We start from the raw sequence: 13,613 nt of genomic DNA on the forward strand, positions 1-13,613 counted from the left end.
GATGTTAATATATATCTTGAAAAATAAGCACAATTGTATGTTGTTTATGTACGTTGAAAAACTTAGGGGTAGTATTTTGGGCAACTTTGCATGTTTCTTTGATTTAACAAGCAAGCGATATTAGTGGGTTTATCATTTCATCTTAATAATTATAGGTGACACTTGAGATAAACTTTATGTGTTTATAGTTTGTGAAGGCTTACTTGGTGGACATTTGTAACCCACATCTCAACGTGCCTATCATATTTTTTCACCTTTACATTGTAATGTTTGTAATTGTAGTGATTTCTTGAACTAACGTAAATGTTCAAATAAAAACTTAAATGAGATAAAAATGTAGTTTTCCAAATGGTGTTACTTCTAAATCGTGCAGAAGGGTGTGGACACCCGGACGTTTATTATGCTTTTTTTTTTTTTTTTTTTACAAATAATCTATAAATTATTGATCATAGCATTTTTATTCGAGTTAAAATTGTTGTATTATGCGCGAGAGAAAACGAAACAGCAGTGTGACAGACACAACTAACATAGCTATGTGGAAAACGTACATATTTGACTGCCGCGACTGACCAATCAGAATGAAGAATTAAAAAAAACTGCTGAAAATAAGACACATAATATGAGACAAAATATTATATTAGTATGAAACAAATTAAATGTTAACGCATATAAGCACGTTGAAAACATTGCTGTAAGCGCAACAACACTTGCGCAAACCGCCATGATGACGTAACAAACGCGTATAATGTTTGGGTCCATCAGTTAGGTGACTGAAAACGTCGCCAGAATCAAAAATGAAATTGGATATTTTCAATTAATTACAATACCTTGTTTGTAGTTTTTTATAAACGACCACACAATAAACTGACATTTTAATAAACATCTAACGTTGATTTGTGTGTTTGTATTTTAACTGGTAACTTAACTAGACTGTTTCAGATTTTTCAAACGGCAAAGCGGAAGCGTGCCTGGCGCCAAATTTCAAGTTTGTATGGTTGAACTGAAAGCACTTTGGAAGCTCACTGGGGATATTTTGCACACTGTTTTACCGATTTGTAGCGTTGCGTTTGTATTTTACTCGTAGGGTGTTTGGTCGAAATGTACATAAAGTCTATTGTACTAGAGGGCTTCAAGTCCTACGCAGAGAGGACGGAGATTAACGGCTTTGATCAGTTTTTTAACGCCATTACTGGACTCAACGGTAGTGGAAAGTCAAATATACTGGATTCCATCTGCTTTCTGTTGGGGATAACTAACCTATCACAGGTGGGTATGATCTAATACCTTAAAGCATGTCGAGTTTTACAGGACACCCCTCACAAAGCTTTAATTCCAAAGTAATACAAAATTAATGTTCATTCAGATGAAATATTACAAATTTCAAAATATTTAAAATGCTTTCTTCTTACCTTTATTGAATGCCTTATTGCTTATCTATTTTTAAAACTATAATAATAGTTAACATATCTTTAAGTTAATTCAAAAGTCTGTTTATTAATAAATAGTACAAAATATAAAAACGATAAGTCCTACTTGATTTGACGTGTTTGATATAAAGCCAAAATGTAATGCTTCTTGTTTGTAAACCCTGCAGGTTCGTGCCACTAATCTGCAAGATCTGGTGTACAAAAATGGTCTGGCTGGCATCACCAAGGCTACAGTGTCCATCACTTTCGACAACTCCAACAAGAAACAAAGTCCTCTGGGGTTTGAGACGCACGATGAGATAACCATCACAAGACAGGTCTGAGACCTGTGTCCACAAATATACTGAAATATTTCAAACATTCCCTAACACTTGCATTAGAGAACGAACTGTGTGTTGTTTGTGTTGTGCAGGTGGTCATAGGTGGACGAAATAAATACCTCATTAATGGTGTAAATGCAAACAACCTGCGAGTCCAGGATCTGTTTTGCTCCGTTGGATTGAATGTCAACAACCCTCACTTTCTGATCATGCAGGTAGCCATGCGATTGACATTGATTATACGCATAAGGCCGTTTTATTAGTACATATGTCATTCCAATTTTATGTTTATTTCAGGGAAGAATCACCAAGGTCTTAAACATGAAGCCTCCTGAGGTGAGATGTCATCATTTTTTAGTAAATCACTATATTAATCTTTGTGAAGAAGCTAAAGTTCAAATGTATATATTTATATATATATATAAATATATGTTAACAGGGTTTTTTGTATTTAGATTCTGGCCATGATTGAAGAGGCGGCAGGTACCAGGATGTATGAGTGCAAGAAGATCGGTGCTCAGAAAACCATAGAGAAGAAAGATGCCAAACTCAAAGAGATTCAGACCGTGCGTATTTCAATTCATTCATTTATTTAGTTAGTTAAATTTAATTATGTGGTATTACCAAGAAATTCTCATGGTGTGTGCTCGGGTGTTTATGAAACAGATCCTGGATGAGGAGATCACCCCTGCTATGGAGAAACTGAAAGAGGTTTGTGTTAAATAAAGTTTTTCTGGTGTTTATATAATATTTTAGTTATTTAGCATAATAAACTGTATCTTTCTTAAAGGAACGGTTCACCCAAAAATAAAGCATTTGCCATGATTTATTCTCTTTTGTCCTTGTTCTTCGCTGTCCTCCTCAGGAGCGCGCGTCCTACTTGGAGTACCAGAAGCTGATGCGTGAGATCGAACACTTGAGTCGTCTGTATGTGGCGTACCTGTTTGTGTGCGCTGAAGAGACCAAGCTTAAGTCTGCTGGAGACCTGCAGGAGATGCAGAGCTCCATCACCCTGCTGCAAGAGAATATGAGACAGAATGAGGCCAAAGTGAAGGAGCTGAGCGCCGAGATAAATGAGCTGGAGCGCAGGAGGGATAAGGTGAGTCGGGGTTACGGTGATCTAAGAACAGGCTTCTATTAGTGCACTTTTGTAAGCACTACACAGTACACACAGAGACATAAGCCCATCATTTACACATGATAATAGGATGTGTATTTGGTGATGTGATGAATTAGGACGTATATGTATCTATGTTCAGATTTTGAGTAGAGGTACTGATGAACAGAGTAGCTTTGACCTTAGCTTTGGCCAGTCTACAGATTATGGCCAACACAAAAGAAAGATTAATAGTCTGTGAACAAATTTAAAAAGAAGCAAATCTGATATAGACATAGTGTGTAAGGTTAGTCAGAATGAGCTCTTGAAATATAACAGTTTTCCACTGTCCTATGCTTATTTTTATAATTGTTTTACGTTGTCAGTTTTATGGCCTCTTAACACAGTTATGGCGGCACAGAAACTGAATCTAAAGTGGCACAAATGTGTATTTACACAGACCATTAATGCGGCTCTAAAGCTGCACAAAAGCATTTACACAGGAATTTAAATTATGCGAAATAATGCAGAACATAACCACGAAAGCAATGTTCTAACAATATGCAAATAAAATAATGCCTTAAATTAAACTATATAAATTGCCCCCAAAATACTGACACTAATATAACAATGCATACTTTAGTAGAAAAAGCAATATAAGCCTATATAGATATATATGTCTCGCAGACCCATCCGCTTTAACAACACGAGAGCTATTTAAATAACACCTGCGGTATGTGCAGCCCTGCATAATGTCCCATGCAATGTATTTTTGTCTTTTACTAAAAATGTTCCCGTGCTACTTAAGACGGGTTTTGTGATCCAGGGTCACAGATATACTAATGCTATTTTTATGTTAAAGATTGGAGTAAGGTAGGGCTGCAACTAACGATTATTTTAATAATCGATTAATCTGTAAATATTTTTTCCGATTAATCGATGAATCGGATATAAACAAAAATCAAGAACAGCATTCATTTCCAACCCTTTATTCAAAAACAGAACTAAAATCTTTAGAAAGTGCACAAACATGTTGCTCCTTGAACATCCCTGAACTGTTATAATAATAATAAAATCAAATAAAAATGGACTAACACAAAAAACATACACATGTATGCTTTACATCTGCCAAATATATAGACTTTTTCTAAATAAAGTGCCACCTGAGCTGCCAGAACAATAAATAATTTTTTAAAAACTAAAGAACAATACAAATCAGAAAATGTAACAGGATTTGTTTGAATGTAAGAACTTGTTCTCTAAACTACACTGCAGACGCACACACTCGCAGATGCACACACACACACAGACACACACACTCACAAACTCTCACACTGACACACTCTCTCTCTCAAATTCACTTGAAGCTTATTCATTAAATTATAACCATCATTGTAGTAAGTGCAAGCTTCATTTATACACCACATTTAAACACAGTTTAAGATGACCAAGTGCTATGAAAGAACTTTAAAATTAAATTAAAAAGTACAACACACACAAATATATTTTCAATATTAACCTATATGGGACAAAGCACAGAATATACACTGCAAAAATTGCTTTTCTAATTTAGTAGTTTTGTCCTGTTGTCAGTCCAAATATTAAAAAAAATCTTGTATCAAGGAACATTTAAGACACATGAAAAAGCATAAGAAATGATTTCTTGTTTACTGAGAAAACATCTCACATTAAGTGATGGTTTTCTTAAAACAAGCAAAATTATCTGCCAATGGGGTACGAAAAATAATCTTAATGAGATATAATTTCAAACAGAAGTTTTAAGCATCACTTAATTTTCTTACATTTACATTTAGTCATTTGGCAGACGCTTTTATCCAAAGCGACTTACAGTCATCATGGATCATTGCCGTGGTGCTCCTGTGCCATGCCATGTCGCTTTTGCATATTTTGTACTTAACGCACTTTTTCTGTTTTATTTAGTGTGAAATGCTCCCGCACATTGGATGACTTGGGTCGCGCGGATTTCTCTGCCTCCGTCATGTATCTTTCCTCAGCTCGTTTTTTTATTAGCTCCGCCCTGTCTATGACGCGCCACACTCTGCTAGCATCAGTGCGCGAGAGAAACCGAGTGTGCTCACTCCGCTCAGATCTGCTCCACGCTCAAATAAAGTTTTTTTTTTTTTTAATAATCAAACGTCTCCGCGTCGCGCGACACAACGAGTCGATTATGAAATTCGTTGGCAACTTTTTTAGTAATCGATTTTCATCGATTTTATCGATTCGTTGTTGCAGCCCTAGAGTAAGGTTTGTTTGAGGGTAAGAATATGTATTGTATATAATGTATACTATACATACTTGAACAAATACTTTTGACAAGGTGTATTTTCAATGTGTCACTTGCAGCGTAAAGAAAAATGGTTTAACTGTGCAGAACAAACTGTGTTAGTCTATATTAACAAAAAGAGAAATGCTATTAAGATGCTTTATGGTCCCGATAGGCTCAGGCGCTGAATCTGATGATGGGGTCACTCATTGGTCACCTCAGATTGTGGCATACGTGTTTTTGCATTGATAATAGCAACATTCACCTTAACTGGTTTGGTGATGGAGCAGTTGTGGCGACTAAAGGTCTGAATATTGGATGTTATGATGGGTAATGGACTGACAAAAGTATTAAATTCAATGTACGGGAAATCATTTGTGAATATTTTATGATGCAAATTGATATCTGTTAGAGAAGTGTGCGGTTGATTGATTGAATATCTATTTCTCCTCCAGATCTTTTCCATTAGCATGCTTCATAACTGTGTCTGTCTCTCTAGGAGGTCGGAGGAGTTTTGAAGACTCTGGAGGAGACTGTTTCTGAAGCCCAGAGAGTAGACACAAAGGCCCAGAGCGCTCTCGATCTGAAGAAACAAAATCTGAAAGACGAAACCAAGAAAAGAAAAGATCTGTTCAAAAACATGGAGGAGGTAAACAGGATTGGCAAGATTTGTTATTAATTCTTATCATACATTTGTCTTTAGTGTTGGCTCTGTTTCTTTTACCTTAAAACTAAAAACATAAAGTGATCGTTCACCCAAAAATGAAAATTCTGTCATCATTTACTCACCCTAAAAGTATATTTTGAAGAAAGTTGGTAAGCGAACAGCACTGAACCCTATTCACTTCTATTGTTTGAACACCAAATCAATGCAAGTGAATGTGGTCGAGTCAAAAAAAATTATATCTTTTTTTTCTGCGGAAGGAAGGAAGTCATATAGGTTTGAAATGACAAGAAGCTGAGTAAATGATGACAGAATTTTACATTTTGGGTGAACTATCACCCAAATCTCGTCTCTCTGCATAGTTCAGTGGTAAAAATACCAATAAATAGTATGGTTCCCAATGCAAATTTTAATTGCATAGTTACTGTATATAATCTGAATACAAAATTATATAATTTAAATATTTACTTTGAACTAGGATAAGATTATGATGTCGGCCAAGGAAGCTGAGGTTGCTAAGGCGGTGGGGCAGCTGAAGGTGGTTCAGGAGGAGGGGCAGAAAGATGCAGAAGCATTGGAGGTGGCCCAACAGCATTTTAAGGCCGTGTCAGCTGGCCTTTCAGCCAATGAGGATGGAGTCGAGGCCACGCTTCATGAGCAGATGATGACCTGCAAGAATGACATGAGCAAAGCTGAAACTGAGGCCAAACAGGTGATTTTTTTTTTTTTTTAGGGCAAACCAAATTTCAACAGGGTGTGTCTGAATGGTATTAAAGGGACAGTTCAACAGAAAATAAACATTCTATCATTTACACACACTCAAGTTGTTCCAAATCTGCATAAAATTCGACTACCTTTGACTACCACAGTAGGAACATTTTTAATGTTTTCTGTCCTACACTCTTCAAAATATATTTTGTGTTCAACAGAACAAAGACAATTATAAAGCAATTATTTCTACTATGGTAGACAATAGTGATCAAGAACTGTTTGGTTATAAGCATTCTTCCAAATTTCTTTCTCTGTATTCATCAGAACAAATCAATTTATACAGATTTGGAACAACTTGAGGGTGAGTAAATGAAAACAGAACTTTCATTTTTGGGTGAACTGTCCCTTTTAGGTTTATTCTGGTGAGTGATCCGATTACACGTTTTCAAGTCCGATACAGTCCTGTTTTTACCGGACACTAAAATACCTCCACACGTGTGATCTATTTTTCGATTACTTTCAGGTGCAAGAGGTGTCCTGCTGTATGCTACTTAACAACTGTTCATGTTTCTACAGTATCTGTGTTTTGATAGTATGTATGTAGTAGTAAATATATCTTTTGTCTTCTGTTCTCTTAGGCTCAAATGAAACTGAAACATGCTCAGCAAGAGCTGAAGACTAAGCAGGCTCAGGTCAAGAAGATGGACGGTGGTTACAAAAAGGACCAGGACACATTTGAGGGCGTGAAAAAGAACATGGACAAGCTACAGGCTGAAATGAAGAAACTTAACTACGAAGGTACTGAATGAGATCAGATTAATATCGTGGTTCACGCAAGAATTAAGTCTGTCATTTATTTACTTGTTGTTTATGAATTATTTGTTTTGTGGAACACAAAAGAAGATATTTTGAGAAACGTCTTGGTGGTTTTGCATACATACAATAGTTTGTCATACAAGATTGTATTGTACAGTTGTAAGTTATACAGGTTTTGAATGTATGTAGGGCGAGTATGTTGCCTGAATTATCCCTTTAAATGTGCTTGTAGCTGAATTTGGTGCAGTGTCAGTTTGTTCTTATCTTGAACTAAAAAAAAGAGAATGAATTGGTGGACTTCTAAAAGTGAATATCCATAAGCCTTGTCCTTTATATAGTCTTTTATAATAGACACACTTAGTTCTTTTTTTTATATTCAGATAAACAATATTTTAAAGATGTTGATTGAAGTTATGTTACAGGGTACACCAATTGAAATATGTAATCATTAAATGTACGGTTATTGTAAGCAAACAGGTTATTTCACTTTAGTGCAAAGATTCCTGTTAGAATGGTGTTGTTGTAACGCATTTGTGTTAATGTGCTTAGATGGACGAGAGGAGGGTCTTCTGGAGCAGAAGAGGCAGTTTTCTCGTGATGTCGCTCGGCTCAGAGAATCATACGAGTCCCTCATGGGCCAGTTCCCCAACCTGCGCTTTGAATACAAGTAAGAATCAATTTGACTCCATATACATATGATTTAGATAAACATAACATTGATTCAATGATGTTCGTGTTTTACAGGGACCCGGAGAGGGGCTGGGACAGCAGTAAGGTGAAGGGTTTGGTGGCAAATCTCTTCAGCGTGACTGACGTGTCAAACGCTACAGCTCTGGAGGTGGTAGCTGGTGGTCGACTCTATAACGTCGTGGTTGACAATGAGGTGAGGCTTTCTTTGCAAAACATTATCACACAGATCTCATCCTTAACTATTTATATTACTGTGTAGCGAATTTATTCTTTGGCTTAACACCAAAACTGTCGGCAGGTTACGGGAAAGAAGCTTCTGGAAAAGGGTGAACTGAAACGCAGATACACCATCATTCCTCTGAACAAGATCTCAGCCCGTACCCTCAATGACAACGTAGTGCGCACTGCTAAAAACCTGGTGAGGTACCTGCTAAAGAAGCATCATTGAGCTTAGATATTTATTCTTATGTAAGCTTAACAGTTTGTTTCGTATTGCAGGTTGGAGCAGATAACGTACACACAGCTCTGTCATTGGTAGGTTATGAGTCCGAGCTGAGGAAGGCCATGGAGTATGTGTTTGGCACTACGCTGGTGTGTGACAGTTTGGACAATGCTAAAAAAGTTGCCTTTGGAAAAGGTGTGAGCACAAAGACAGTCACGCTTGGAGGAGATGTGTTTGACCCCCAGGGAACACTGACTGGAGGTTTGCGCATGAAATACACAAACGTCATAAAATGTTAAAGACTCATTACTTTAAATTATAGTTACTGAAATATACTTAAAAAATACTTTAATTGTAGAATAATGAATGATTAGATTTTTTTTGTATCTAGGTGCACGTTCTCAGTCAGCCTCAGTCCTGTCAAAGCTGGCGGAGGTGAAGGAGGTTCAGGACAGTCTGAGAGCTAAAGAGTCTGAACTCACCGCTGTGGAGAATGAGCTCAGTGGCCTCAAGGGAACAGCTGAGAAGTGAGTCACTGTCCAATCAGCGATCTGCTTAAAGTGATACTTTAGCAAAAAGGAAAATCTTGTCATCATTTACTCACCTTCGAGTTGTTCCAAATCTGCATGCATTTCTTTGTTCTGATGAACACAGAGAAAGATATTTCGAAGAATGCTTATAACCAGACAGATTTTGTCCCCCCCTTGACTACCATAGTAGGAAAAAGATACAATGGTTGTCAAAAGTGCCCCAGAACTGTGTGCTGTCCTACATTCTTCAAAATGTATTATGTAAAATAAATTTAATTTTTCCTACTATGGGAGTCAATGGGGGGCAAGATCTTATTGGTTATAAGCATTCTTCCAAATATCATTCTCTGTGTTCATTAGAAAAAAGAAATGTATACAGATTTGGAACAACTTTGAAGGTGAGTAAATGATGACAGAATTCTCTTTTTTGGATAAAGTATCCCTTTAAATCCTCACTGACCAATCAGATCAAAGAGAATGAGATGACTGGCTAAAGCGTTTTTTTTGTCTTCTGTAAGGTACCGTCAGCTGAAGCAGCAGCTGGACCTGAAGACCGAGGAGGCTCGGATCCTGGAGACCAAACTTCAGCAGAGCTCCTTCCACAAACAGCAGGAGGAACTGGAGAACCTGCGCAAGACCATTGGTGCATATTTTTTTCTGCAAAGTATGAAGTATTGAAGTTTTAATGATGTTCTTTAACATCCGGTTCACGTGTTTTTATAGAGGAATCAGAGGAAACGCTAGAGAAGACAAAGGAAGTTCAGAGCAAGGCAGAAGAGAAGTACAAAGTTCTGGAGAACAAGATGAAGAACGCAGAAGCAGAGAGAGAGAAAGAACTCAAGGCAGCGCAGCAGAAACTCAACCAGGCCAAGAGCAAAGCTGACGCCTTCAACAAGAGACTGAAAGAGAAACAGCAGGTACTGTATGACACTGAATAAAACTAGGCCTCTGGGAATATCTGAGAACTAACAGGAACATAGTTATTTCCAGTCCTTGAAAAGATAAGGTACTTTCAGAGAGTCAATTGCTCTAGACACTTGCTTCGTTCTAGAATGATTCAGCCGCTTTGAACTAACTGGTTGAATGATTTACTTACTCAGTAAAAAATTGCTTCCACCTACTGGCTGTTTTACGTTTTAAGTAAGCCTAACATATCCCTTTATAAACTTTGCTGAATAAATGAAATGTGTTGCACATTTGAATTAGTCCGCACATACAAAAAAATGATAGTGTACTTTAGTATTTACTACGGTAAACTTTACAAAAATTCCTAGACACTAGTGTTTTTGAGTCTTACCAAAGTGGTGCACTACAGTGATGCTACAATGTATCCAATTACTATAGTTAATACTACAAAATGTTTTAGTGTACATTAAATAAGTGCATCTCTCTCTCTCTCTCTCTCTCTCTTTCTTTCTCTCTCTCTCTCTAGGAGGCAGATGCAGTAGCCCTTGAGTTGGAGGAGCTTAAGAGAGAACAGGCTGGATATGAGCAGCAGATACAGGCTGTCGATGAGGCCATCAAAGCCATACAGGAGCAGATCGACACCATGACAACACATGTTTTGGCCAATAAGGTGCAGAAATCATTTTAACTTTTTAACATGTGCCATAAAAAGATTTCCATTCTGTGAAAATAGCAAAGCATAAACTGGACAGTGCAACAATGTCACTGGCAAACAATGGCATAAGTTTGGGGCAGAGCTGTCTGTATATTCAAGAAATAGTCAATAGATTGCGTGTTCATTTGCTTTTTTTACTGTTTTATTTGTTGAGTTGTGCTTACACATATCCTTGAATTTTTTACATGACGTGTGTATAGGAGGCAGTGCGTGTCGCGCAGGAGCAGTTGTCCATGCAGAAGGAGGTGATTCTGGGACAGGAGAGAGAGATCAAAGGAAAAACTGGAGAAGCCAACCGCCTCCGAGAACAAAACAACGACGCCCAGCTCAAAATCAAAGAGCTGGAACACAACATAAGCAAACACAAGAAAGACAGCGCTGATGCCACAGCCAAAGTGAGTGCTCTGGTGGTCTCGTTCACTTTCTCTTATACAAGCTTTATGGTTCTAATGGAAAGGAAGTGTTATGTATGGGTCTAATCATTGTGTTCAGGTTGCCCGCATGTTAGCTGAGAACGACTGGATCTCCTCTGAGAAGCATCTCTTCGGTCAACCCAACACTGCTTATGATTTCAAGACCAACAGTCCTAAAGAAGCCGGACAAAGACTGAAGAGACTTGAGGAGACTAAAGACAAGCTGGAGAGAAACGTCAACCGTAGGGCAATGAACATGCTCAGTGAGGCCGAAGAGAGGGTATGACCTTTTACATCTTTAGTGACACTAATAGAATGTTTTCAACAGGAATCATAATGGCGTTTAAATATTCTCTGATTGTTTTCAGTACAATGATCTTAGAAAAAAGAAGCGGATTGTTGAGAACGATAAAGCCAAAATTCTGGAAACAATTGAAGAGCTGGACCAGAAAAAGAATGAGGCGCTCAATGTGGCGTGGCAAAAGGTAAAATACCAACCCTGTCATTCTTTAAGATTTTTAAGTACAATTACAACTAGGAAAATCTGAGATGCATCCTATTCAGCACAATTTGTGTCACTGCAGGTAAACAAGGATTTTGGCTCCATATTCTCCACCCTCCTGCCTGGTGCAAATGCCCGTTTGGCTCCGCCCGAGGGGCGTGGCGTCCTGGACGGATTGGAGTTTAAAGTGGCTCTAGGGAACACCTGGAAAGAGAACCTGACAGAGCTCAGCGGGGGTCAAAGGTCAGCATTCTTGCTAATTGTGGCATAACAACCCTGGAATCAATAGCCATTTAGATATTTAGCTGTTTTAATAGCTCTCTAGGTCAACATTCTTAGCCACAGGTCCATTAGAGCATCAGATCTTATGCCAGCAAACAGGACTTGGCCAGTATTTCCCAGTATGTGTGCTTTCCTCTTTATTCTCATTTGATGCTTGATGCATTTGTGTGTGTGTGTGTTTTAGGTCTCTGGTGGCTCTCTCTCTCATTTTGGCCATGCTGCTTTTCAAACCAGCTCCCATTTATATCCTGGATGAAGTGGACGCTGCTCTTGATCTCTCGCACACGCAAAACATTGGACAGATGCTGCGCACACATTTCACACATTCACAGGTAAAACGCACATATAATTAGTCTTTTTTCTGCAGTAATATTTAAATTATTGGAGTTTACCGGTTTCTTTTAAATTTTTAACAGACACTTTTATTAACTTGTGCCAAGTTAAGTCTTTTTTTTTTTTTTTTTTTTGTCAAATTGAGATAAACATGAAACTGTTATACCCCAAAATACAAAAATGCTTCATGCTTATGTGGACGGCCCTTGTCAAGCTTTTATGTTTTTAAGAAAAAATCTTTATTTCTTATTCTAATTTAAATTAGAGATATTTGATGCAAAGAAAAAATAACACATGGCCCTTTTGCGGACATTTTTTGACAATTTGAAAGATAAAAATGAAGATATAAATTTTAATAATTGACTAATTGACTTTCACACAGTTATTGTTTGTAGGTTTTTAATAGCAAAACTATTTATAGCAATAACATAAATCAAATCCATGTTTGCAATGCAAATGCAAATCATTTGATAAAACCGCAGCAAACTGTCTATTATACCCTCATGCATATGTTTTAATTCAACTTAATTCAATTTTTATAAGTTTTTGCAAGAAGCATAAGAATTGGGGCCTTCTTCATTTATTCTTCATTACAATATGACAGTATTTTATCAGGCAAGCAATCAAAGTGTCTTTTTTACTTTTTTCAGTTCGTGGTGGTGTCTTTAAAAGACGGAATGTTCACCAACGCAAACGTGCTCTTCAAGACCAAGTTCGTTGACGGCATCTCCGCGGTAACGCGCACGGCTCAGACGCACGAGGGAAAAGTTTTGGCACAGCGTAACCAGCAGAAAGCCAAGGACAAACGCCAGCGTCAAATAATCACCAGCTAAACGCTTTCTGAATTACTCATGCAAATACATTACACACTTAAGCTATTTTTACTTCCAGTAATCACTTAGAGGTGTACTCTCAAATGAAATGGCATTTTTTAAATGCTCAGTGCCAAAGCGTTTCAAACATGCACTCAGATAATGCATGTCAAACAGGTCTGTAAATCACCTATTTCCATTACTTGCATGTTATTTTTATGCGCGCAGCCTTTCTGTGCTTTTACTTTGTAGTAGCCATGTGACTTTAGTGTATTTTCTCTCTGTACAGTGTTTTTCATTATATTTGTTTGTAGTATGTATCTATGAGTCTTTGCTCTTTTTCTGCAAGCTTTTTTTATTAATAAAATACAAGTATGGTAGTGACTTTAGAAATTACCATCATGCCCAGATGTACATATGGCATTTTAATACATTCGAAGAGAAATTGTGATGACACAGTTTTGACATTTTGCCAAAAAATGTAATCGGATGTTTTACTTGTGTATGACATGGTATAAAGGACTAAATTTAAATCATGACTTTGGCTTTTTTGGGGTATGGAATTACTTGGAAATATTTTCAAGGGCTGTCAAAATGTAATTTTTAAAATTTATACAGTATCTTTGCCAGTAATTCAACATTGAGACAAAAAAAATCACTGGTCATTTGT

General features: G+C 37.3%; 1 protein-coding gene across 1 annotated transcript; it reads left to right on the forward strand.

The window, feature by feature from the left end:
- Nucleotides 1–1,000: 1,000 nt before the first annotated feature.
- On the forward strand, nt 1,001–13,476 carry smc2 (structural maintenance of chromosomes 2). The gene is made up of 24 exons (XM_056772085.1): nt 1,001–1,266; nt 1,595–1,744; nt 1,840–1,962; nt 2,045–2,083; nt 2,203–2,313; nt 2,414–2,458; nt 2,613–2,846; nt 5,627–5,776; nt 6,270–6,503; nt 7,141–7,300; nt 7,868–7,985; nt 8,063–8,201; nt 8,307–8,426; nt 8,507–8,711; nt 8,842–8,977; nt 9,499–9,623; nt 9,704–9,897; nt 10,413–10,556; nt 10,802–10,996; nt 11,094–11,294; nt 11,383–11,499; nt 11,599–11,759; nt 11,983–12,130; nt 12,782–13,476. The coding sequence occupies exons 1-24, from the start codon at nt 1,099–1,101 to the stop codon at nt 12,962–12,964; spliced, it is 3,600 nt and encodes a 1,199-aa protein (XP_056628063.1). The 5' UTR covers nt 1,001–1,098; the 3' UTR covers nt 12,965–13,476.
- The last annotated feature ends 137 nt before the right edge of the window (nt 13,477–13,613 follow it).

The sequence above is a fragment of the Triplophysa dalaica genome, chromosome 2 (assembly GCF_015846415.1).
Source record: "Triplophysa dalaica isolate WHDGS20190420 chromosome 2, ASM1584641v1, whole genome shotgun sequence".
In the NCBI taxonomy this organism is placed as follows: domain Eukaryota; kingdom Metazoa; phylum Chordata; class Actinopteri; order Cypriniformes; family Nemacheilidae; genus Triplophysa; species Triplophysa dalaica.